At 38.3% G+C, this 27741-nt stretch overlaps 2 protein-coding genes across 4 annotated transcripts; both read right to left on the bottom strand.

The window, feature by feature from the left end:
- Nucleotides 1-20: 20 nt before the first annotated feature.
- LOC136850651 (uncharacterized) lies at nucleotides 21-22019 on the bottom strand. Of its 3 annotated transcripts, none has more exons than XM_067124413.1 (5): nucleotides 17310-17784; nucleotides 7658-7804; nucleotides 6206-6295; nucleotides 3926-4054; nucleotides 21-2235 (listed from the first exon to the last, which is right to left on the bottom strand). In XM_067124413.1, exons 1-5 carry the CDS (start codon nucleotides 17401-17403, stop codon nucleotides 596-598), a joined length of 2100 nt encoding a protein of 699 aa, XP_066980514.1. In that variant the 5' UTR covers nucleotides 17404-17784; the 3' UTR covers nucleotides 21-595. The 3 variants fall into 3 exon arrangements, with proteins under 3 accessions (XP_066980514.1, XP_066980513.1, XP_066980515.1); XM_067124412.1 differs by lacking the exon at nucleotides 17310-17784 and adding an exon at nucleotides 21830-22019 and having other exon boundaries at nucleotides 540-2235; XM_067124414.1 differs by lacking the exons at nucleotides 6206-6295; nucleotides 17310-17784 and adding an exon at nucleotides 21830-22019 and having other exon boundaries at nucleotides 540-2235.
- Nucleotides 22020-22745: 726 nt separating this feature from the next.
- LOC136850440 (uncharacterized) lies at nucleotides 22746-27097 on the bottom strand. Its single transcript, XM_067124017.1, has 2 exons — nucleotides 26563-27097; nucleotides 22746-22939 (listed from the first exon to the last, which is right to left on the bottom strand). Exons 1-2 carry the CDS (start codon nucleotides 27095-27097, stop codon nucleotides 22746-22748), a joined length of 729 nt encoding a protein of 242 aa, XP_066980118.1.
- Nucleotides 27098-27741: the final 644 nt, after the last annotated feature.

The following is a 27741-nucleotide window of genomic DNA, read 5'->3' as shown; positions in this document are numbered from 1 at the left end:
GACACACACTACGGTCCTTATTTTTGGCTACATAGAAAAAGGATCATCACCAACTTTTAAAACCTCAAGTACATAATTGTATAATAATACTTCACGAAAGAAATCTTAATTCTTCCATTATTGATTAAAGCGTCAATAATCACAGTTTTATAAGAAAATGCCATCTATTATACTGGCCAATGAATATCAGATGAGAGTTCTATTTTTATGAACTGATTTCTTCATTACAGTCAAGGTAATGAGTGATGATAAGTAAGAGTATAATACTTCTTAAAAATGGCAGCTAACTACTCATTCGAATCAACAGCATGTTTCCTCATTTAACCAGTGCTATTTATAAAATGAATTATCACAAAATTGTTGAAATATTCTTTAGATTTCACAAAAGGTTAACAACAGGCTGTTGAGAACAAGATTAACATGTACTATCGACAATATAAGTTATACTTTAATATAAACTATGTGACTGGTCCCCTATCTTGTGTCTTCACCCGTTGTGAAAATGCTACGTTTCAAAGTTCATTTGGCCACTAAATGCATTTTTGTTTCTAGGTTATAGAGTTGGATGTTACAGAAAATCCAGTTTTACGAATTTCTATAACTGGAGGAATGGGTCTTTGAATGGAAGATTCCCATCTCCAGGATAACGATCAAGACAGGAGTGGTGTTTGGGATTCCTGCAAGGATTCCAGATCCCAGGGTGGTCGTAACCCCCCTTTGCTTTCCCTATTTTGGAAACCTTCAACGTTCTCCAGTGTGCTGCGTGCTTTAGACTGTCTATGCCCATTCTGTTTCTTGTGTGGAGTCCAGGGTTGGCACTTACAACAACATCTTTCCCTGAGTATTTGATTGTAGTTGGTATATGCTGGTACTCCTCTGGGAGAAACTGCTGGCTTGTGGCATTATACTCGTGGCAATACAGCTCTAGAAAGAAATTAGGACAGCGCACTGTAATATATATGTTCTTGCTGCTAACTGTAGGATTACAGTGTTTAGGCTTTAGAAATTTTCCTGATTTCAACCACGTTTCATAGTCTTTGCACTCAAAAATTATGTCCATATCAAAGTCCCATGGTAAGTAGCCGTCCATTTTCATGGCTCCAAGAGCAGATCCAACTTGAAGTTCATGAGCTAAATTGTGCTCTTTAGCATAGTCTATCAAGTATCCAAGATATTTTTCCATCACAGCTCTACAGCAGGGGGGCAGAAGGAAGGACTGTATTATTGTCAAAGGGTTTTTACAAGTTATACCAACTGAGCTGCAGTCAAAACGGTATTCTTTGCCATCATATGACACAATTTTTTCAAGAGACCAGTGCTTTGCAACCTTCAGCCACTGCTGCTTGGTTATATTTGGGTGATTACTGACATAAAACATGACATCAGGGCACACCATTGTTAAATGGCCATTGACAAGAACTTTTGCAAACCAATCACGATATAAAGCATTGCCACTTAGGTCCTCGGTGAATTGAATTTTGCGTAAAAATGCTGTGGTAGTAAGGAATGGAGTTAAAAGATCATCACAATACATGCATTCATATTTTGAGTAATAATACCCCATGCTATAGTGGGCTTCATAGTTGGCCATACGTTGCTGAAGACATCCATGAATCCAATGTCCATCAAGGTCTCTGGCAGCTCCTCCAACAACTTTGACATTTTGTAACTCATCTAGAACCCTTACCAATCTTTCAAGAGATGACTGGTTATTGAAGTGCGCTAAAGATGTCGCTATCAAGATGAATGGAGTTGTGATTTTCTTTGTGAGTTCATTCATGAATCTTCCTTCCTTCTCATAGCCCTGTGGAACTTTTTCAACAGATAATTTAGACACGTTTCTTTCAATTTCAATTTCATCTGCTGAATCTACAGCTGCAATGATGGGGACATCATAAAACTTTCGTATCTGTTCAATTACAAAATTAGTGATGTTAGGTGTCCAAGAAATTGCTGGAAGCACTACCGTAAGGACATTTTTGAAGTCTGGGACGTACGAACATTTTTGAGTTTTCATTCCAGTTTGGCCATAATGAGAGCTATGCTTTGGACCAAGATACACTTCTGGGCAGACATGCCTTGTACCATTTTCAGGCTGCGGCACAGGTTTCATGCCAGGAAGCCTGGCTGAGTAATCCCAAGAGGATTTGGTTCTTAAAGCAATCCTTGGGTCCAGTTCTTCTGCTACTGCTGCAAGCTTCAAAGACCAGTTGGCATCTATAACTCCTCTTTTACCTGATTTTAAAGAGAGGTTAAATGGAAGTTATAATGTAGAAGACTGTGTAAGAAAAGTAAACTATGTTAAAGTTAATTCCGAATATTCTAACCAAGCTAACCAAACTCATAGGTCTAAATCACAACATACTAGCACCCATCAAAGCACGTACACACATACATACACATAATATGAGTGTATATATGCGTGTGTGTGGGACTGTGCAAGTGAGCATCTGCTAAGCATGTTTTAGATTTAGCATAAATGATCGTACTGAGGTTACCATACTTCTCTTCTCAGTAATTTTCTTAATTTCTACATGTTTGAAATCCAGATACCAGTACTTCAGATACTTCACATGCAAGTATTAGTGAATCAAAAAGAATTTTTTAGCTATTCGTTCCCCGCAAAGGACAAATTTGAAATTACTGCAGGCCATAAAATATGATGTTTAGCATGTGAGCAGAAGTCCATTTAAGGGTCTACAAAAGGCTGTCTACCTTTCAACAAAGGCTGAAAGCTCTAGGAATATTTTGTGAAGATAAGAAAAACACAACCAGCGTCTTAGATAAGCTTACCCTTGTGATAGCATTGTTTATTTCAAAGATAAAATGCCGGCAAATTTGATTGGCAGAAATCATAAGTGTTTAAGCATTATTCCAAGAAAATATGCAGATAGGAAGGAAATAATACTGATGCACTGAAACTCACAAAGTTTCATCTGATCTGGTCTATTCCGCCTTCCAGATTCATATTAATAATCAAACATAATAAGAATGACCTCACTGAGATTGCTTCAGAAATCTTGTACAAGTAGTTCTCTGTACTACCAAAACTATTAGCTTGATGAAAGGTAGAAGCACTATCCGAAGTATAGGTGTTCTTCAGTTGTTTTACTGATATAAGGATTTATCTTCTTCACTGCAGTTGTTTGCAGCTTATGACACACACACACACACACACACACACACACACACACACATATATATATATATATATATATATATATATATATATATATATATATATATATATATATATATATATATATATATATATATATATATATACATATAATATATATATATAAGCGTCAGCAAACCTTAAGCTACAAATGTCGTTGAATATCAAATCCCTCAACCTAGGAATAAACATCGAAGGAAAATTTATAAGTGATGAGCGATCCACCCACAGGTGGACTCGAACCACCGAATGGTTAGGAATAACTTGATAACGACTTTGTCGTACATATGCCTTGTCTAATTCTGTTTTTGTACTTTTGAGTCGATACCAGCCCACCTCCACCATGATAGCTGACTGGTGCGTTTGAAACACGTAGATTTTTATGAATTTTGTCACTTACACCTTGACATCTTTTATGTTCACAAACTTTAAGCCACAAATGTTGTTTAATATCAAATTCACTCAACCTTGGAATAAACACCGAAGGGGACTCTATAAGTGATGAGCCATCTGTCACCATGGACTCGAACCACCGAATCGTTGGGAAAAGACGACTTTTCAATAAGTGAATCTGTTATTAAACGACATTTGTAGCTTAAGGATTGTGAAGATAAAAAAATAGCACAATGTAGCGACAAAATTTCATATATACGCGTGTGTACAGAAAATTTTACAAACGTTGCGTATTCTTCAATATCTATTTCACATCTAAAATCCAACCAGGAAGTGTTATGAGACCTGGAATACCTGCAAGTCGATGAATTTCTCTTTCCACCTCTGCCACCGTGGCTGCGAGCCTCCTCCGGAAGCCAGTCGTGAAGGAACATGAATCTACGTGGGGGAGGGTCTCTCCTCGCTCCGCGATGCCGTCGTCAACTGGAAAGAAATGGACTTTGAGATGGCACTCCTCCTTCCAGCGCGGGTACTCCTCAGACGCTATAGGCTTCTCGTTCGATTCTTTAAAAGCTTTCATGATAGACGCACGACCGGAAATATTTGGACTCGAGACCATGGGTGATTTAGAGACCGAGGGGTGTAGCTCACGACGAAGGGACGAATTGGCTAAAAACGCGAAATTTGGCAACAGCATGCAAGAAGATTGGCGATGTGCCATGATTGTAAACCTGGGATTATATTTTGGATCTTGCAGTCGCTTCCCGTCTCTTTACTAATTACTAATCATAAAATCCATATAATCCTCTTCCCGAACTTCCCACACACGTGCACATACACAATAAAACACACCAGCGCGGGCGTACATACACGCGCACACACGCGTATGTGTGCGTTGTAAGTGCAAATAAGTATAACTTCACAAATAAAAAAAATCAATATTCTTAATACAAATTTGCCTACTGACGTACATGAGCACGCGAAAGTAATATAATGGGTTGTTAAGAATTCCAGAATCTATCACCCTTTAATAATCATTCGGCTGCGTCGTGATGGGACGCCGGCTATAATTGCTTGTTGCGTGATCAGTTTTATTCTTCCTAATCTTCTTCCCTTTTTCTTTAATTTTCTTGAATCTTGGTGGTACATACTTTACGGGTTAGTGGTTAGATTCCCGAAATATTTTTTTATCTTGGCCTATTTTACAAGGTGAAAAGTCAATATGAACGTGAAATTTAAAAGTCTTCAATTATTTCTCGGAAATTATTATAGCAGGAAGCTTCTATTCTTCAGAATTCAGCACTATCAAAAGTAGTTCTCCTTATTTTTTACCTTGACTTGTTTTTCAAGGCCCAAGGTCACTCTGAATCCCTACAGCTAGTTTTTCTGATCTGATGAAACTTAAACAGTCACTTTGGAGGCTGAATTTGTTTTTTTTTCCCAAAATATTTTCTTTTTGATGTATTTTTCAAGATCATAGCTCAGTCTAAAGACCAACATTCATTTTTCTCTAATATAGGTGAACTTTGCAGGAAAGTTCATCAACTTCTTAAAATTGCTCCATTTCTGTTTGGGAAGGTGAATGCAGTTACCAGATATATGATAACGGATAAATGGTGCGATAAATCAGCAGACACCAGTTGATTAGTGTCTTAATATAACCAGAACACAAGCCAACACAAAGCAGCTAGATCTAGGAGATTACATAGCCTCACACTATCGGGAATCATGCAGGAAGATTGAATAAACATTAAATCCTATTTGGGTAGTGAGAGACGACACTATGGTTATTGAAGCATTACGTGATGCTTGGTCTGAGACTGGTGCAAACAGAGATGCGTGAAAGTTCTATTGTGAGTAGCAATAGGTCACAATGAAGCCCGAAACCTCTGCAGTGAAGAGGGTGGGGGTGGTTAGACAAAAGTTAGATACTATTATAGTGAAATGTACAAGTTTTTTTTTTTTTCTTTTACTTAATTTTTTGACAATTCGTATTTTAGACGTGGAGAATTTTAAAAATTAGTCGGAAAAATGAGGGGATACTGATTCATGGTAATGCTGATCTGTTATTTCTCAGAGTTATAAATTTAATGGCATTTACAATTTTCCGAGTTTCCTGTGCTTCAGTTTCTAGCCAAAAAACAAGAATGAAATTACTGGCGAGTGTATTTCTGTTTGTGATATTACGTCTTGGTCATAATTAGCGGTATGATTTGGCCTACCAGCGATTTTGCAAGCAGCTTGTGATATGGGAAGAAAGAAGCTTTAGGAAAGTGTTTTATAAAACTAGTTAGCAATGATATCCGGCATAGCTGTTCCAGCGTCGCTTTTCATCAATAAATATTCTAGAATAACTACTTGAAGGTACTCAAGGCTCGCGTTCTTAACTCCAGTCATCCAGGAGCATTACAATTGTTTGCAAAGTGTTGAGCGAAACCATATTAAAAGCGAAGTGCCCTTTCACGTAATTATTATTAGCAAATATTTGGTGCAAACATTCTGTTAGTAGCTCCTCGGCAAGACAGCGTTAAAATTTTTTCTCTTTCCACTAAAAATCTGGTCAGGAGGGAAGCTAACACGTTCAAAGAGTGCTGTAGGATTTCTTGTAACAAGGATTTTTAGTGATATACATACTCTGCTCATCAACACTTGTCTGTGTGTTGCGACTGGTGTGGTTGTCAATATGTTGGTGACATGTGGTTGTTGCTCCTTGATCCTCGATAGCTGTGAAAATGAAAGGAGGCATTCCGTCTGTTAGTAAATTAGTACAGAGGCAATATTCATTGATTCATTGACAGTCTCTCCTCCGGAGTGGATACAACCTTCTACAGCAAATACTCAGCCAAAAACATGAGCATTAAAAAGATGCCTTCGCATATTGCCAGGGTGCACAATGACACAGACCGGGAAGAGGGAGTGGATTTAACTTCTATAATTAGACGCTTTGGGTACAGGAATATCATGCAAGACTTTCATAAAATATGTAGTTCAATGATACACTGATGCAGCAGGCTTCAATAAGACGGGATGGTTTAGATTTAAGATTCGTTCAACCATCCCTTCTTATTGAAGTCTAACACAAGTAGTATGGAATAAAGTGATATGTATTACAAATATAGGAAATCCTTAGCGTTCACCGGAAGTCGACTTTCTGAGGCCCAGTGGATTGAATTTAGATAGAATGCCTTGTCAAGAAACGTTAGATGTATAGTCACACACAGAGATTTCTTATAGTAAGTTTAGTAAGATTCCTGAGATACAAGAGAGGCTGCACCTTAAACTCTCTGTATAACTACTCCGCTTCATTATGATTTTCCCAATATGTAGACTACCTTTGCCTCAATTTTACTCAAGGTTAAGGGGGTCCATGAGGTACAAAACCCTTATGGCCGGGCAAGGAGTGGCACCCAGCATTAGGTTAAGTTTGGATGCCTCCCTGAAAAAACAACTGCCACAATTTTTAGTCAAGGTTGAAAGGAGAGGTCCAGGGTCAGGTAGGATGCACAACTGTAGGTTATGCTAAGTTAGGTAAGGTTAGGTCTGGGAGTCCCTGTAATTAATGATCATGCACTAATTTCTTCAGCTGCTTCTATTGTGTTTAGTGAATATTTTACCATGCCTGTTGACAACTGTCTTTCGTTTATGCTCACGATTGTTAAATGCAAGGATGGGTTAATTTTGGTTTGGTTTGTATGTTAAACCAAACAAAACAAAATATTTATTATTCTTTATGTTATTATTGCTTTGTTGATAAATGTAAAAATCAAAATTACCATACAAAAACAGGAAAAACCATAGTTTATGTAAAAATAGTATATATATATATATATATATATATATATATATATATATATATATATATATATAATATGATATCTATAATACAATGCTACTAAATCTTTTCTTTAACGCTAACTTTACTATCAAGAATTCCCTCCCTTCTTGTCAGGTGAGTTTGGGATATTAGTGACCTCTCAGTCCAGGAAGCACCTAATAAAGACAGATCTCTATGTAAAACTGTTGGGCATAGGCTTCTTTTTAACATACGTTTTATATCTGGGGTTAAAAGATAAAACTAAAACCTACGTTTGTGTTGTCCCTTGGGATCCAGAGAGCTGGGTTTGGCCGTGGTGAAAATGATGATGAAGATGGTAGCTCCTAGGAAGACAGTCACGATGACTGGCGCAGGAACCTTGTCCTTGAGCAGGAAAATCTTCTTCCCGCTACGCAAACCTGCAAAAGTGATACAGGTCAGGAAGCGTCTATGCCAAAGTATATGATAAATTAGTCATGTTGGCTACGAATGAGTCTGTGAGTGTGTTTACATGTGTGTATCTACGAATCTTTAATTAACAAAACAGACAACATAAGGAGAGAAAAATTTCACATTTTAGAAGTCAACCACCGCTAGTGCTCAAGAAGAAAAAAAAGATGTGGTTGTTGAACTCTGTTTCTCTGCTGGTAGCGAGTCTCTTTTTTGACCTTACACTGCACTCTGATGTCATTAGTGGAGTGGGTACTCAAATGTGGTCTCTATCGCATATAATACGAGAAAGTTTTGTCCAATATTAAATTCTAATAATTTGACTTTTGATCTCTGAGCATGACAGTAACATTGCCATTACTCTGCACATCTGCTTCATCAATGATGTATGAGTGTCAAATATGAAGCCTTTAGCATGCACGGTTCAAATATTATAGCCAAGGTTAAATTCCTTTTTGACCTATGGACTCTAAATGTGATAACTACCTTGATCCTTGGACTTGAAATGAGCTGCTAAACCCCAATACCAATAAATAACATATTCATATATACATTTATATATATATATATATATATATATATATATATATATATATATATATATATATAATATATATATATATACAGTATATATATATATCTCTCTTAAGTCTTCACCTCCAAAGACCATAAAATCATAGTGCTTGAAAAGACTTTGACTTTGTTTGACAGACATAAAATTTAGAACCACTGAATAAACATATGAAAAACATATCCTTATACCAGTAGGTCCTTCAAAATGAAAATGGGTGCTTTAGGAGAGTTGGTGCACGTCATGAGAAAATGTTTTAATACCCCTTCCAACATGGTTAAAGCTTCTGAAGCTCTATCATTTTGGTATCATTGGAGGCAGAGACATAAAATTTCATATGTATCACATATTGGTGATCGGGGCTGAACATTTTTGTGGTTCTCCCAAAGATCCCTTAGGCATAACTCCTTACATGAGTAAATAAGACGCGTTTCTGACAAAACACGCCATCGGTAGCGGCAAATTCCTATTCAACCTTTGACCTGTAAACACGGCCTAGACCTCACTGCACATTGGCTTCATTTTTTTAGTATGTCAAATATGAACTTTCTATTTCAAATAGTTCAGGTTGAATTACTGTTTGATCCCTGACCACCAAATATAACCTTGACCTTGATATCACTCAGCACATCGGTTATAGGCTATTCACGGAACGTACGTGCCAAATGTACAGTTCTTACCTTGTATGGACAAGGTTAAGTTCTTATTTGACCTTTAACCTCCAAGTCTAATCTTGTCCTTGATCTTTGGGCGTACCACAAAAATGTTGAGTCCTGATTACCAATATGTGATACATATGAAATCTTATGTCTCTGCCTTCAAAATGATATAGTTTTAGAAACTTTAAGCATGTCAGAAGGGGCATAAAAACATTTTCTCATGACGTGTACCACTAGCCATGAAACCAGTTGGGCTGAGTGAAATGGCAAATTAACCCTTTATACCATCTGACTGATATTTCTTCAGATTTAATGTGTGGCGGAAGATTTCTCTAAGCAGAGGAATTGCAAGTTTATAGATTGTACTCTAGATGGAGTACAACCTTCCAAACACTGTAAACTATCAGAAATAAAATCTGCGTGTAATCTATCTAACTGTCGCATACGTAACATGGTACAAGCCTAGATCTGTCTGATAAAGAATAAGCAGGTACATCCAACAAGTTTGCAATTAAAAAAAAAATTGACTCAAAATTTAGTCCATATATATCAAATTTTATAAAAAATACCAGTTAAGATAATACAATGCCAATATTCATTTTGGTAGAAGCAGGAAAGAAGACGTCAGTTACTGAATCCATTACATTAAATGTCACTGCGTTATACCAACCATGAAAGAAAGGGCCACCGTCACTCTTATCGCTAAAAATACACTAATCCTCCTTATCGCTTCGATCCAGCCCTAAAACTTGGAATATCTCGATACTTCATCAACTCTCTCTCTCTCTCTCTCTCTCTCTCTCTCTCTCTCTCTCTCTCTCTCTAGCCTAATTAGAGACTATCAGAGTCAGTCACTTAACAGTCCAAGAGAGCGTAAGTTAGAGGGTAAACAAGTGAATAACTTGTACGTAAGATAAATTACCCAACTGCCAACACATTCTGCGCAACTAAAGAAAAAACAATTGAAAAATGCAATGCCAAAGCGACTGCCTGTCACAGAACCACCAGGAATGGAGACATTTCTACATAAGTATCAGTTAATGCATGAAACTTCGGCAGGGAAAACCTGTTCATTTAATGTTAAGGGCTTCAAGGTTTTAGGATACTGAATAACAAGAGGCATTAAAGACGAGAGAGCCTTTGCTGCTCTGGTAATTCACTGAAAAGTTGCCGCCAACCATCTGAGACGATATCGACTGCTTTCTGCATTTTGAAGACATTAGAGATAATTAGAACATGTCTATAATGACCGCACGCAAAACTGAAATAATTCAGCTGATAGCAAAACTATACGAAACAGGAGAGCTCGCGGAAATAGGATACCACCAACACCGCCAATGTCTATTATTTTAAAATCTAGCCATAGCTTTATGTATTACGTATCAAATAAAAAGAAATTAGAAAAATTTAGCTCCCTTGGAATGTTAACCGAAGTGCATGAATCACTTAGGAGGATTTTTAAATTCTCGCTCATTCTCCTTCATTTGTTGTCATGGTGGTTTTAAAGAAGACACGTCTTGTACTTTTTGGGTCTTTATTACAAAAAAAAGGGTAAAAAAATGGGACTGCCTCTTCTGGCAGCGTCTCCCCATCGAATCCCTCGAACATCTCTCACACACGCTATTTCACACAAATTCCACGCACGCAGGTAACCAGTTATGGCTTTTCACAATTGTCATTCAAGATTAATTTAACCACATAGTTTATACTAGAGCTGATATACAAATCAGTGGAACATGATCAAAAATATATTTTCCATTCACGTGTACAGATCATGTAACACGCTTTACAGTTACCGTGGAGGCTTCGCATACCAGAGGTCCACGACCGCAAAACGATTGCCTTTACAGAAATACACCACTCGTTGGGACTGCGTCATTAGAATTCCTTCCACTACGCTTCTTTTAAACATACATCTCTAAACCAAGTCCATGTCACTCCATCTTTTACGTTTACATCTTACTGATGTTATGCAGCTTCAGATCAGGGATAGATAAAGCCAATTAACTTTCTGACTCATCGGGCCTCACACGGAAAAAGCAGACAAAACCAAGTTTGGCTAAGAGAACAATATTACTATTATTCGTATCGACTCGATTATCCAGTCATTACTTATATTTCCTAAGCTTCCAGCAGTCGGAAGCCTCGAGGAATCAGACCTCGGAAACCATTCTACGAAGACCAGACAGCGAGGCGCACCCGGAGATCCACTTGAGAAGATATCTGCGGCGGTCGGAGTCTTTATTATCTGTCCTGTGTTGTGCATTATCCCCAAAAATTGATAGGAGCACAAGTCGGGCGTGTAAGAACTTCATATTTCTCTGCGAAATGGGAAATAGTAATATGTTCCTGTCAACAGCCTTCATGGAATTAAGAGATGGGAAAAGAATGAACAGTCAAGATTTTCTGCCGTTAGATCCTCTTTTCAACTTGATTAAAAACAGATGGTTATAATGACAACGGCAAGGACGACGAGAAATGGGGCCAATCATCCCCATAGTTCTATAGAAAAAATGGCATTATATCAATTATTTTAGCTACTTTTTATTGACTTATAAATGGACGCATTAATATTAGATGATGCATGTCGTAAAATGTCCAAATGGGATCATTAAAAGCTTATTTTCTTCTTATCGTTGTCCTTTTTCCAAGTGGAATAACCTTTTTCTTGTACTTTCTGTCTCCTGTATTTTTTCAAGTATCTCAACTTCCATCCTGAAGTGAGTCCAAATATGCAAACTGTCATGTAGAATATTATTAACATTATAATGAAAGGATATGCACAATTAAATGCGCACGTACACTCGATTATATGTTTCCTGAACACGAAACTCATGGACTGCAGAGGCACTACCAAACAATAAATTTGTGATGTAGATACATACTTTCATCATAAAGAAATGATGTGCTTCGATGAATCAACACCCAATGCTTTATATTAAATACATGGGATCTTTCCTGGATAGTGACCCCCAAGGGTTTTAACCTGGCATGTATCCACCTTTGCGGTGTGTTCAGTACAAGCCCGTTGGCGGTGACCGTAAAAACATAAACAAAAAACTGCAAATACAATATGATAAAGATAATGACCCACGAGAAATAATTTTATTGATAATTCAGTTAGGGGGCAAAAGGTCTCCGAAACATTAATCATGTAATTGCTTCGATGACTAGTGCGATTCAGTTTTGAATCTAGTTAAGTGCCAGTTATTAATATTGCGATCATCTTTTCACTTCATCTAATTTCCTTACATGTTGTATTTATTCTCTAATAAATTTGTTCGTTATCGAACTTTCATTTCATGCTGGAAATTAACTTTAGGGTGAAAAGCATCTCTCCATCTTGAAGTTCAAGAGCAGCCATGTTTTCTGCTTTTTTTTATAGTCATTTGTCGGAAATAGCACTGAAAACCATATTTAACACTAATATTTCGTATTTCTATGCAAAATTAATAACAAACATAAGTTCAGGTAAACGCCCTATACAAAATCTAACGACAGAACACATTGATCACTGATAAGTATCTAGATAAAGAAAACTATGGTCTATTCACGTATCTTTAAATTTAAAGGGCCACAAGTTTTGCGATACGTTCACCTTTACCTTTGACAACCAAGGTGACAATTTAATATTCTCAACTATATTTTCTTCTATCAGGGTATCATCCGGCAAAGCACCAAAACTTTTGAAGTGAGTTTACAATTGCAGTCAAAAGGCCCCATAGGGAGTTTCACGCATTTGGCCAGGGAATGACTGTCTCATATTTAGTAATCCTCCTTGGAACTTACATTGGTTCACGTTCGCTATGCTTATTAGTAAATGTATAAAGGGTCATCATCTGAGTAACATTCTTTCATTTATTCTTAAACCTTTATTTATTTCATGAGACACTGTCAAAACCAATTTTCCAAAATATACTCCTGTCTCGGCGACTGAAAAAATATCGGACTTCTACAGAAAGACACTATAAATAGCAGAAGCAGCAGATAAAACCAAGACGATATAAGTTCCCAAATGTGGTGGAAGATTATGGCCAAGATTCTGGTAAGGGCTGTTAAGGCTAACAGGTCGCTTGGGACCTAATATAAACCAGATAACATCGCCCACAAACAGAGAAGCCACGTCCTTAACAAGATTTTCGTAAATTATGTACCAGTAGGATTTGCTTCAATCACCTGCTGAGTTCATTGACCTACTGAACACAACAGCACCACAAGGTGACATTGCATAGTTTTTGGTAAGGCTTATAGGTAAATCATTTGCCAAACCCTTGAACATTCCAGAAAACCTACTTCAGAAAATGATCTTATTCTCTTCTGAGCACCCCAAACTTTCCATTAATACCAGGTGTATGGATTGATAGTGTTTTACTCATATTTGCTAGGTCCAGGGATCGCTCTCGATTCATTGCCCTCTAGTCCGGGAAGCTGGGTTCGTCAAACAAAGGACGAGGAGTTAGCAATTACGCCCCTCTAGACTTTCTGAAACACCAAAGGCTGTAACCTTGTGGGGTCAACACCTTCTAAAGGGGAAAGGATCACATAGTAATATATATATATATATATATATATATATATATATATATATATATATATATATGCGTATATTTTTATATACACTATGCATGCACTGCATTCTGTTTACGCAAACGCATACACTTAATCGGTCTCTTTATAATTTACCATGCATGAGGGTACGTAGTATTGATAAGATCTTCCTAAACTGATCAGGCTAAGTGATTTACCTGGTGCGTACGGGAAAGATTGATTATCCATTAGGCAAGAACGAGATTAAAGGTCTTATAACATTCAACTCGGGTTACCGCACGAAGGGAAGAGCTCCCTTCTACGCTCTCACACACCGCCCCCGTATGACAAAGAAGAAAGAGTACAGATTCTATCCAGAAACACGCAACGTCAAGAGAATTTAAAAAACTGACTTACAGCTGCGGCTCGGGAGGAAATTTGAATCTAATTAGATAATGAGAAAATGATTAAGACAACTGGCGGTCCTATTCCTGGAAGGGACGGGCAAATTGCTGTACTTGAAAACGAATTTGTTGATTAATAGGAATGAATTGGATAGGTAAGTAAACAATAGCAGTAAGGGTCATGAAAACTGGTCTCATTAAACCCTTTGGCCACTGACAGTTCAAATATTATATGAAACCACCTCCATCTCATCAGCTTATCGATCAGTAAATTAATCTTTCATAGACTCAGTCTTTCCTCTACGGAATAATCCCTTTTTGCATCAGAGAGCGCACATATGACAACAGTCAGTAGGCTGCAATTTTCAGTGCTTCCAAAAACTCCTCTTAATTCTGCCCAGTGTCAAAGAAAATTAACGAAGACGTACCAAATATAAAGTGAAGATAAATAACGATATTCAGTTCTTCCAAAAACTCCTCTTAAATCTGTCCAGTGTCAAAGAATATTAACGAAGAAATACCAAATATAAAATGAGGAAATAACGAGAAAAACTTTCAGTAAACAAGACATCTCTATTTAAAGATCATGTGCCAATTGCTGCTTTAGTGACACGCCCCTTCTAACCTTGAAAATATTCCTCGATACGGAGAGAAATATGAAATGTGATTTCATTTCTTTACATTGGAGAAAGACCATTTATTTCTGAATTATTAACAATGAAATGTGGTGATCGTTCGTTGCTGCATTATCACGAATCAGCACACACAACGTATCTAGTAAACATTACAGGAATACATAGATCGTTACAATTCATTTTGCTAGGTTTTCTTCATTAATCTCAGTTCCAGTAAGAGCCATTAATACGTATACATTATATTCAAATGAAAATGTCACGCAAGGAATCGAAAGATATTTATAAGTCGGCTAAGATTTAACTGAAGAGTTACCTGTCAACAACAAGATTTTTTTCTTTTGCTTACTATAAAATCATTATTTAACATACTTCGATGATAAATAAAATAGCTTTTATTGATGACGTGTATACAAATGGCGATTATGGATGACACCTATACATACATTATATATATATGCAGTATATATAATGTATGTATGCACGTCATCCATAATCGCTGTTTGTATACCAATAATTAGACTGCCATATTATATTGTAGGGAATTTGATTATATTTCTTTGCCAATAAAATATCAATGCAAAATAATTTATCTCTTGTCTTTATAAAGGCTGTATAAGTCTTTGTTGAAATTAAAATGTGCGCACACAGGAGGTACACAGCTTTATATATATATATATATATATATATATATATATATATATATATATATATATATATATATATATATATATATATATATATATATATAATATATATTTATGCATGTATATGTGTGTGTATATATATATAAAGCTGTGCTCCTCCTTGTGCGTGCATATTTTAATTTCCAGCAGAGACTAGTACAGCCTTTATAACGACAAAAGATAAATTATTTTGCATTGATATTTTACTGGCAAAGAAATATAATCAAACTCCCTATAATATAATATGGCAGTCTAATTATTGGTAAATCAGCGCTGCCCTGGTATTGTTACTGCAAACAAATATATAATTAATTAGAAGTAAGATCAACAGCACTCTACCTCATAAACAGGCAAAAAAAAAAAATGCAGAAAAAACAGTTAGGTAAACTGACTGAAAGCCTTTTTCGGACGTCCCAATACTTCAGGATCTAGATGTTTATCTTTGGCACTTTTATACTACAAACGAAAGTGAAATAATTTATTTTCATGTTTAAGGAGCGTTCGCGAGTCTTTTCTCCTATGGCAGTCTAGGGATATACAAATTTAGCTCTGATATTAGGGACGAGCGACCAGTATCCGAACGCCTGTGATTTAAACAGATTCATAGCAAGAGTTTCAAGGTGACCTCTGGTTGCTATGAAGGCGTTTGCTTACGAAATATTAAAGTACACTGAATTCACAGATAAGTCGCCAAATGAGGAGACCACAGCAGAAAGAAGAGGAAAAACGTTTTTATATTGGGGTTGTTTATTATTGTCTTCATAGATAAGCCAATTTTGAATTTAATAAGCTCACTGCCCGCGTTCAAATAAGCAAAACTTCCCAAACATCCTTCTGTAAGCGGAGGTGTATTTTTTCGTACGTTAGCCGCAGTCATAACATTGATAAGAAGAATGAAGGCTCTTCCCAATATATGCAAGAAGACATGCGCATGTAAGCGAGTTCTTATCTTTTAAAAAAAAACCGATGTTACCGAAGCTAGACTGTATCGCGAAGCACATCACGATGCCACTAGACTTATGAAAATCTTGTAACATAACTGATAAATCGTGACATCTAACACATAGATACAGATTGTATTCGACGATTCTGTATGACATTTAATCTGGCCTAATTATTTTCCTAACCTTTCGATCTTATTCTCCAAACTGCTAACTACGAAAGCAGATAGACAGTTAGAAAAGAATTAGCGAAGAGTGTGACTCAAGCATTTGCAAAATTACATCACCTTTAAATTTGTTGCGTATCTCTCATGACATCCGTCGATAAATAGACTTTGCCGATTACCCAACATTAGTCTCTAAACGCAAACGGTGGCAAGGCGCCTAGTGGTTGGCAAATTCAATTTCTATAACAGGTGGCTGCTTTGGAAACATCAGCTACAAGACTCGGGTAACACGGAAGCGGAAAAGACCGTCGCTATGGCCGTGGGCAGATTCAGCAAGGGCAGTTGATTCTGCATCGTCGTTTCATATTCACGTATGGAATTTTCAGTGTTAAAGATTTGGCAATCTTTAACACTGCTGCTTTCACTTTGGGTGAAAGCAGCAGTATAGTCGGGTCGAGTAAGAAAACCTTGACTGGAAAATAAATAAATGAGTAAGCATATGCACTTAAATTGACACACATTTTATATTTATAGACACGTATATATAATATAATATATATACACATATATTATATTATACATATATACTATATATACATACAAATATATATATATATATATATATATATATATATATATATATATATATATATATATATATATATATTTATTTATATATACATACATACATACATACATACTGTATATATACATATATATGTATATACACATATACATACGTACATACCTATACGTCCAGATAGACAGATATATATTTATTTATATTTATATATATATATATATATATATATATATATATATATATATATATATATATATATAACTATGTATACACATGCATAATTAAATTATGACACGTATCTTACCAGCCAACAGCCTTTTTCTAGATGTGGACATTTGTGTTTTCGATTGGGAACTATTTTGAGACGTTGCCAGACGATGGACGTTTTCTTGGTGCATTTTCAAGTGTCAGATTGAAGCCAACATTCGCAAAGACATTCTTGTATTTCCTTGAAAAGGGCTGATCGTGGCGCTGTCAAGCCTTGGGCCGAGTTCAACCATCACATATTTTGTCGTAATGCAATGTTTATGTTAGGCAATCAAATACTATTGAATCGTTCAACCCACACACGTTTCTACATCATTTTCGTTTAATTTTATTTTTGAAAACTCGAGTTTGCCAATAGTTATGAATTCTGCTCAGGTTCAGCTTCCCTGCGCCGTAAAGCTGTGCTATCCATTATGAGTACAGACAAACGCAGGAGCGGAACGGTGGGTTAGGTATTGACGCAAACACACCAGGCAACACACGTCTTGACGAAGGCACGCTCAGGCAGCCACAGCGATGTCTGTAGGTGAGCAGGAAAGCTTCGAGTGGCCAGCCAGAGTCCTAGGCCGGACGGGCCCCTGGAGAGAACCCGCGCATGGGCATTTGCCTTCATTTTGAAAGTGGAGCAGGCGCTCAAGAGCAAGGACTCTCTCTCTTTCTCTCTCTCTCCTTCGCTCTCTACCTCTCTCTTCTGTTGCTCCAGATATCTCTCGCCTCCCTCCGCTTGAATCTCCGCTCTTTCCAAACCCCTGAGGCAATTTTGCCCCTTCGAGAGCTCGATGGATTTTCTTAACGAGTCTTGACATCTAGTCCTCCCTCTTTAAGGGACATACTTTTGGATTTTTCTTTTATGAGGGTGCTTTCGTCGGATGGTTTTGACTCTCTCTCTCTCTCTCTCTCTCTCTCGCAATACCAACATGAACGTCTTTCTTCCCGTTTGCCTTGTCGACTTCACAGTTCCTTTCTGTTTCCACAAATATCGTATATATTTTGCATTTTCTCCCTTCTTGCTTTCCTCTTTATGCTTATGAATACATGTGTGTGTATATGTATATATATACATGTATGTGTGTGTATGTGTGTTTGTGTGTGTCTGAATGATCGATGGAAAAAAATGCTCAAGAACAATCGAAGCTGATTCTTACACGAAACGGAGAAAAAGTATGTGAAAAATACGCACATAGATAGTAATTACACACACACACACACACACATATATATATATATATATATATATATATATATATATATATATATATATATATATATATATATATATATATATATATATATATATATATATATATATATATATATATATATATATATATATATACTAGCTGACCAACCCAGCACTGCCCAGCAAAACTCTGAATGACAACTGGTAAACTCTCTCTCTCTCTCTTTCTCCTCCCTAACACCCCTCTGCTCTCTCTCTCACTTCCTCTCCTTCTCTCTCTCTCTCTTCTCCCTAACACCCCCTCTACTCTCTCACTTTCTCTCCCTCTCACTCTCTTCCTTTCCTGTCAAGATAGTTGCTTCAATTACACTTCCCAGCATTTTTGACATTTTATAATTCACCTCTTCTCACCCCTCTTTCCTATCTGGGCTGAACTTGGACTTAGGGGCATCGGGAGTGTCACTATTAATCTCAGCAACCTCAAAAACTATGGAATAGACACTAATATCTGTCATTTTTGACATTTAAGTTTTCATCCTTTCTCACCACCCCCCCACCCCCCGCCACTTCCCATCGGGCTGAACTTGGATTTAAAGGGCATCGTGAGTGTCACTATTCATCTCAGAGATCTCAAAAACTGTGGATTAGACGCTATAATATCTGTCATTTTCGGTTATTTTTACATGTCATCCCCTTCCCACCCCTACCCCATTTGGTGCCAGTGATGTTTTACCCCCACAGTATTCTTTTCCAGATAGTAAGTCATATGTATACCAAAATGGGGTAAGATAAATTGTGCCGGCTTTGTCTGTCTGTCCACCCTCAGATTTTAGAAACTACTGAGGCTAGAGGGCTGCAAATTGTTATGTTGATCATCCACCCTCCAGTCATCAAACATACCAAATTGCAGCCCTCTAGCCTCAGTAGCTTTGATTTTATTTAAGGTTAAAGTTAACCATAATCGTGCATCTGGCAACGATATAGCACAGGCCACCACTGGGCCGTGGTTAAAGATTCATAGGCCGCGACTCATACAGCATTCTATTTATAGATTTTTTTTAGCCATTCTGACCAAAATTTTTTTTTCATTGTCAATTAACTAATAGAAGATGCTCCGGTATTATAAGTACCGAGTATAATTTTCAATTAAAAACTTGTAACCAGACTTATAATCATAGTAATATAAAATTCCATGATAAATGAGCAACTCTTGCTATTCACACATTGGAAAGAATTGGGAAATTATAGCAAATATTCTTAATTTTTAGTTATAGCCCGAAGCATAGAACACACATACACACACACACACACCCATGTGACGTCACGAATTTTGGTTCTGAATCAGCAGCTGTGAGAAAAATGTTCGTATTCCTCATTCAACAGATTTCAGTATTTTTCGACAATTGTTTTCTTCATTTCAGTAGTTTGAAATTTTGCAACATTACTTTCAAAGGCGCTGACTTTAATATGAATATGCACTTTAATACCAAAAAAGTATATTTTCCTTTATTTTGAGTACCATTTTGTTGTCGAAGATTCAGACGTCGACGATCTTATTGACACGACGCAAGCCCGCCAAACAATGATGCCACGAGCCATGAAGGAGGAAGTTTTCAGTTAGTACCTAAGCTCACATTATAGTACTACTTTCGCCCTTTACTCTTCCCTGGCACATTATATATATATATATATATATATATATATATATATATATATATATATATATATATATATATATATATATATATATATATATATATATATATACATATATATATATATATATATATATATATATATATATATATAATATATATATATATAAAGGCGCCCAGCGGTGCAAGGGCACAAGCGACGTTTTTTACAGACTGAGAAAAACGCATTTAAAGTTTTCAAACATCAATATCTTTGAAACCAACGATACCATTTTAACCTAGTTTTCGTCATTTTATAGAAAATTTATCTGTGTACCATATATCCCAAAATTATGCCATTATTATATGTTACTGTATGCTTAAGCTATAGTATAAAATGTAAGGTTGATTTTACTTTCTTTTGGCCCTTCCTTAATTAATGACATTATAACACTTAAGAAAAAATGTCATGGTAAACACACACACACACACACAAACACAAAATAAATAAATAATAAAAAATAAGAAAGCTCAATACAAAAAAAAACGTAAATAGCAATAAAAAAAAACATTGATTGTAATTCCCGGATTTTAATCAATAACATGGTTTTATAAATTTTTTGATGAATGGTAAATAAAAAATAAAATTCTTTGAAATTATTGAAAATAATACCATAAACATTAGCACAAGTGAAATTCATGTCCAGATCATCAACGTTAGCATCTCTGACTGGGACCTCTTCTTCTTCAGGGGTATCATTAAGCATTCCTCCTTCTTGAGTGTCAAATTCCCTGAAGTACTGGGTGCGATTTCTGAGTTTTCACGTTAAAAATACAAAATTTGTATGCCCACAGTTTTCTTTTATAAAAAGCAACGCTAGTGCTCAGCTTGGGTGTCGGCAATGTTTGTTGCAGATCGAAACAACGCCATAAAATCATCATTGTCTGAAGTACTAAAGCTATCAAGTGCAGCTCTAGCTTGTGTTGCAAGCACTTTATGTGCATCCAACTCACGTTACATTTCATCCAATTGAGCCTGTTCACAACCCATTTGTTTATATTTTGAAATATTTGCTGACAGTAAATCACAGGTGTTGCATCTATCAACAACTGGAGGCATGAAACCGATATTAAATTCAGTCCTAAACACATTGCTATAACTAAAAGAGACAATATCCACATTTGGGTGCTCATCTTTAATAAACTTCACATACATATCATAGAACTTCAAAACACTAAGATTCGATTCCATGTACATGCGGTTACGAGATTTTGCGCGAGAATAATGAGATGTCATGGTCGGCAGCTTCTTAATGTGTTCACGCACAAGGTCTGCTTTTTCCCAGGAAAATTTTGATACCCTTGCGTTTGTTCCCCGCTTGTCAGCCACTGCTGTTTTCCCCAATGTCAATTTCTTTAAAACAACACGTACCCTATTATCCCCTATTCCAAAAATAGCCATTAAAGCTTTTTTGCACACATTGTAATGCTTATCTCCACATATCACACTACACAAAATAGTTTGTGCACGCGAACTTTCCTCTGCGGGTTTCCTTCGACGTTTTATTGTCACTGAAACCATTAATTTCTGCAAATATGATGTCTGGGCATTGTAGTTCCCCATGCCCCAATAATCTTTAAACAATGCCTCTATCACAGGCATAGTAACTTTCTGAAAACACCCGTCAGCACAAGCACGGGCTTCTACTTCTTTAAGAGTCTTTCAGCTAGTATAAGCCTTACCTTCTTTAAGAAGTTTCTTAGCAATACTCATTTTCCAAGCTTCAGGACGGGCCTTCCTTTTACGACCACGTGAAGAACCAGGTTCAACAATATCTTCACTTGTATCACTATTGATAACGTCACCTTCAAAAATATTGATCTCTTGGTGTTTGCTGTTATTAACATTATCAGCCATGGTAAAAAAACTAATTGATTGCTAAGAAAATACTCATAAGGAGTGAAAAATATCAGAGTATCTGATAACAGAAGGGCATGTGATGAGATAAAGAATGAGATGGTGTTTCTGTGTTCCATCATACAAGATAGAGCAGCGGCAAGCGAATAAAAACGTGAACCCAGTCTGTGCACATTTTCATTGGAGATAGTTGAAGATAGTTGGGAACTACGGGACAGTTGAGAAGCACCCTTATGCAAGCGAGTCCGTTGGCAGAAATTTCTACATCCCGTAAGGGTGAAAAAGTACTTGTGTTCAATGGCATATTAGACCATAATATTTCAACCCTAAGGTCACATACAATGTACGAGGTATGTTCAATAAGTAATGAGAAAATGTCAGGAGAGACACTATTTATTTTCATAAGCTAACACAACTGTCTCCTTCAAAATAATTGCCTCTCGCAGCTACACATTTCTGCATGCGTCTCTTCCAATCATGGAAGACCTCCTCAAAGTCCTTTTTCAGTAGTCCCTTCAGGTAACTTTCCGATGCCTCTTTCAGCTCCTCTGTTGACTGGAATCTGGTTCCCCTGAGGCTGTCTTTTATGTGTGGGAACAGGAAAAAGTCGCAAGGGGCTAGGTCAGGGCTGTAAGGTGGGTGTTGTACCACTTTCATTCCCCTGTCGGCCATCCAGGTGGTCACCAGTGTTGACTTGTGGCATGGGGCATTGTCCTGGTGGAAGCACCACCGACCACTCCTTCACTCCTCTTCGGTCAGAACTGTCTCTACTGTGCCAATACTAATACCAACAGCTTCAGATAGCATCCTCACAGATATTTGATGGTCTTGCATCACTAACCTTTGCACTTCCTCAATGTTTTTCCTCCTTGCGTGCACTTTTCGGTGCTCCAGATCTGGGTTCATCCTCAACCTGTTCATTTCCGTCAGAAAATCTGCTAAACCACCAATAGAAACTTGCTTGGCTCATCTGTTCAGCCCCATAGGCCTCCTTTAACATTCCATAAGCTTCTTGTTTGGTTTTCTTAAGTTTAACACAAAATTTGATGGCGTAACGTTGCTCCACGTTTCCCTGCATTTTGACAAGTGTTCACAGATCAGTAAACCGGATCAGACTGGTTCCACCACGTTCACCGCTGCACTCAGACCTACAAATATAGGAAGTTGCCAGTTTGTCATTTTATAGAATATATGTATGTGTACTTCACCATGAAGTAGTATTTTGATCAAATCATATTTAGTGTCTCGCCTGACATTTTCTCATTACTTATTGAACATACCTCGTACTGATGCATAGAAGGAAGCCTGGGGAAAAGTGTCGTACTACTAACTCAATTTCGGCTGTGGTGGCGCTTAGTGCCCTGCCCTCGCCGGGTGCCTCATAAATATATATATATATATATATATATATATATATATATATATATATATATATATATATATATATATATATATATATATATATATATATATATATAAGAATTTATCCTCTCTTATTTAGCAGCCAGTGAGTTACTTATTCTGTGAAGCATTTTCTCCTTTCATTTGACTGTGGGGCTAAGAAAACATGGCGGGTGCGATAGGACCATGCATATTTTGAACCAGAGAAAAGCAGTTAGCACCTGTATTTTCCACTCATGTAGGGATAGCCCCCACCTCAGCTGACCTGGAATGGACAATAGGGACCCCCCTTTCACCCCCATCACGTGATATGGGAGTAGCTAGGCCATTGTGGGTATGGGGACGTAGCTAGGCTGTGAGATAGATAGGAACTTAACCTCTTAGGTACTTAATCTTAAGATCCACTTTTTCTCCACTCTTTTGCTGGCTGTATGACTCTTTGCAGGTGAGATGCAGGCTGAGGCTTTGAACCAAACAACAAGTGGGATACGCGCTCTGTTTCCCCAGCACTGCGCTCAGCAGACGACTCCAGACTACAGCCCCAGACGCAAGTCCGGTGCTGCCTTCCTTTTTACGCTGGTGAAGACTAACTTCAGTAACTGGCCAAGTCTCTCATGTTTAGCGCACACGTTTGCTTATCCTGTCCAGTCAGCAAATTTATGCTCGACCATTGCATGACTGCCATCCAACTCTGTAAGCATTCCTGGTCGCAGCCTGATCACAAGAATCCATTGCCCCCACAGAAATCATCTTAATTAACTGGTTGCCATTACCCTGGAATTCACCCCTTCCAATGTACTATTGTCTGTGAATGAATTTTTAACATAACAGAGTCAGTTGTTATAACGGGGTTGTTGTATCTGTGGCCCCTCGTGTTTACATTGCTTGTTTGTAAATCACTGCATTATTGATCTACTGTATGTAATTTGTGCCTGTAAATTGGTTGCATTTTACATTCTTTTTTTTTTTCCTTTCTTGCATATTTGCCCCAGTCTCTGTAAATAAACCCCTTTTAATTGTAAAAGAATTTTAATTCCAAATGGCGACCTTCATTATTTACGTATAATAAATCCAGGAAGATTCTAAGGTGAGTTACCAGTAGTTTTCCTTTTGTTCATAAACTTGGCACCCCCTTGGTACACAGGCAGTCTATTTTAATAAACTGTTCAAATTCCCACATACACCAAGGACCCAGTTTATGACATTGGCGACGAATACCAGGATCTAGTTACATTAGCAATCACTAGCCTTGCTATTACGCTAGACTAGAAACGAACCAGGAATAAATCAGGCATTTAAAATTTAATCATTTAAATTACATAATTTCATTATTCACAATAGGCATAGAAGTAGCTGGAGGATAATTAAGGTAAAAGGGTATTGTCGTTGTCTTCTAACTTTAAGGATGCGTAAGGAAATAAGAAAAGTGATATTAATATTGTTTTAAAGAAACGCAACACACCTTTTGTTGTTAGAATTTACTCAGAACGCAGGCGACAGCGCATAGGTTCTTAAGTTAGCGAAACAGAGAGGTAGGCGCAAATTTCCCGTCCGCAAAATTTCCAAGTGTAGGGACAGTGTGGTGTTGCCATATGAACATAGGAATTAGGAAGTACAAAGTTAGGGAACTCTGCATGTGCAAAATTAGCGAGAACAAGTAGCTAAGAGTTTATTCAAGACTAGTTACAGCCAAGAAAGCGTACAATTTCTCGATCAGTGATAAATGTTGAGGATAACTCAGTAGGCTATAAGAAACCGCATAACAATATCTGGCATTTAGATGATGGGCCAGTGAGCACACTCTGTTCAAATTGGTGCATGCGTGGATCGCCCCAGTGTTGGAGAAATAAAAACATTTCCAAGCATAGTTATGTAAACATCCTCCCAGTGTATTAAAAGTAGAGTAAAGACACTGCTGATGTGTAAAGTTAATTAGGTTGAGGTTGCATTCGAACCCTGCATTTATCGAAGAAAGTAGAGTGTGTTTTGTATTTTCCCTCCAATTTCATTGCCTAGTCTCTGTTGCATGACAAAGCGACCGATCAGCTGTTCCCACGCAAGCGACTGAGTCCACATCTTTCGTTCATTGAACGAACCTTCCTCCCTCTGTTCCCTAACGTAATCCATGAAAGACGTGAATATCTTTGAAACAATTTGAAACCCTTTACCAACCATATCACTTGTCATGACGAGAGCGAGACAGTAAAAAAAAAAAAAAAATTTACATAAATACTAAAAGTTCATTATAAAAAGAAAGTAACTTAACATAATATCGCATATCTAATTTATTTGCTCATAAGCACAAAGTAAAGTGACTTTAACATTCATAACGAATACGTTCCAGTACACCCCCGCTCTCAAAGAGAGAGAGAGAGAGATTTTTTTTTCCTGCTTATCATTTTATCTTAACATCGGGATTGACACAAATTTATTTATCAGTTTGGAAAACAACCCACAAATCATAAAAGCTAAATACAAAGAATTTTCTTTTAGTGTAATTCACTTTTAAAACTTTAAGAGCCAAACTCATTACTCATTCATCATATACACAGTACGTGAAATTTATAAGCACTTGTGTTTAGCGAATGATCTCGCATACCTGCTTTCCCTTTTTGTGCTTCAGCCCAGATCAATTCTCATATGCAGGAAAAAGGTGCTGCTGGTTTATTGGTGATCCAGGCGGTTTTATATAGCGGAAGACTGACGTCGCGCCGCGGAATACAATGGGAACAAGGGTGACCTGAGGTCGATAATAATTAACAATAAATACAGTGAACGAGTACACTTTAAATTAGGACAGAATTGAAGTTGAATACAAACTTGATGCCTGCGAAAGAAGAATACATGATATACAAATTGGAGACAGGTAAACGATTATATACATAGTTTAAATAATTGGATTTGCGTGTGTCGAATTGTAGAGGCAAAGAAAATGGGACGTCACCATAGAAAACTTGCTCAGCAAAGACTTTACAAATACTCCCCCCCCCCCCCCCACTAACAAGACGTGGGTAATGTCTGATTAGTCGGCATGTCTGCTGGGGCGCTGAAGGGTGCCACGGTTGCGTGAGGACATCGGGGAGACGCCCTGTGTGTGGGGACGGCTGACTGCAGGTTTGGGCGGGTGCTCGGGGGCGACCGCGTGCCTGCTTCTTACAGGGGGCCAGCTGCGGTGACGGCTGTCCAGGTGGAGGGTGCGGTGTGGTGACGTCTGTGTCCTCCTCCAGGAGGGCGGGCTTGACACGGTCTACCGACACCCAGTCGTTCTTCCCGTGAAGGGCAAGCAGGAATGCCTTGTTGTTCCGCTCCAGCACGCGGAAGGGCCCGCTGTAGGGCCTGGTCAGTGTTGGGCGGATGGCATCATCCCTGACGAAGACGTTGGTGGTGGAGGACAGGCCGGGCGGTGTGAAGGTGGCCGACCTGTCGGTATATGTCCGCTTGCAGGGGGCGAACTTGCCGACTATGTCGCGAAGCCTCTGGACAGATGGGTTGCGGTGGTCCTCTGTGACTAGCTCACCTGGGACCACGAGAGGCTCGCCGTAGGTTTTCTCAGCTGCGGACGGGGCGCCGTTGGCCTTGGGGGAGGTTCTCAACCCGAGGAGGACCCACGGCAGCTGGTATTTCCAGTCCTCGGCGGTGCAGCGGGCCATAAGGGACGCCTTCAGGGAGGTGAAACCACTCGACCAAGCCATTGGCAGCGGGGTAGGCCATGGTGTTGTGAAGAGCTGTCCCCAGCAGCCGGGCCAGGGCGGACCACAACTCAGACAGGAAGGCGAGGCCCCTGTCGGCTGTGATGTGGTCTGGGACGCCGAAGTGGCTGAGCCAACTGGAGAGTAGGGCCTCGGTGCATGCGCTGGCAGTGGCTTCTTGCATTGGCGTAGCTTCGGGCCACCTTGTTGAGCGATTGACCACCGTCAGGAGATATCTGGACCCGCCTGACGGGGGAAGGAGCCCGACGATGTCGATGTGAACATGGCTGAACCGCCACCCTGGCTGCAGGAACTCGCCTACCCCAGACTTGGTGTGACGCCCCACCTTGCTGGTTTGGCACTGCAGGCACTGCCTCGCCCAGGTCCTCGCGTCCTTCTGCCAGACAAACTTCTCTAACAGCAGCTTGGCCATCATCCTGCCGGAGGGGTGTGACAGCCCGTGGATGACGTCGAAAACCTGGCGGCAGCAGGAGGCGGGCACCAGGGGCGGGGCTGGCCGGTACTGATGTCAGAGGAGATATGGGCCCAAGGGGGAGGGTCCCTCCACTTCAGGGACGTGATGGCGGTGCAGTAGGCTGGGGTCTCTGGTCAGCGGCCTGCTCCTGGTGAGGTCTTTGTAGTTGATC

This window comes from Macrobrachium rosenbergii, chromosome 22 (genome assembly GCF_040412425.1).
Source record: "Macrobrachium rosenbergii isolate ZJJX-2024 chromosome 22, ASM4041242v1, whole genome shotgun sequence".
Lineage (NCBI taxonomy): Eukaryota > Metazoa > Arthropoda > Malacostraca > Decapoda > Palaemonidae > Macrobrachium > Macrobrachium rosenbergii.
The sequence above is the reverse complement of the archived record's forward strand: the minus strand, read 5'-3'. Positions and strand labels throughout refer to the sequence as shown.

Bases quoted from the DNA above. Each gene is read 5' to 3' on its own strand.
- LOC136850651 (XM_067124412.1), bottom strand. From the start codon at position 22,004: ATGGCTGATAATGTTAATAACAGCAAACACCAAGAGATCAATATTTTT. The intron at 6,296-7,657 runs GTAGGTTTTAGT...TCATTTTCACAG, and splicing joins TCCCAAGGGACAACACAAAC to CTATCGAGGATCAAGGAGCA. The intron at 4,055-6,205 runs GTATGTATATCA...ATTTCTTTCCAG, and splicing joins GACAAGTGTTGATGAGCAGA to TTGACGACGGCATCGCGGAG.
- LOC136850440 (XM_067124017.1), bottom strand. From the start codon at position 27,097: ATGGCTTGGTCGAGTGGTTTCACCTCCCTGAAGGCGTCCCTTATGGCC. The intron at 22,940-26,562 runs GTAAGAAGCAGG...GTGGTTTAGCAG, and splicing joins GTCACCGCAGCTGGCCCCCT to ATTTTCTGACGGAAATGAAC.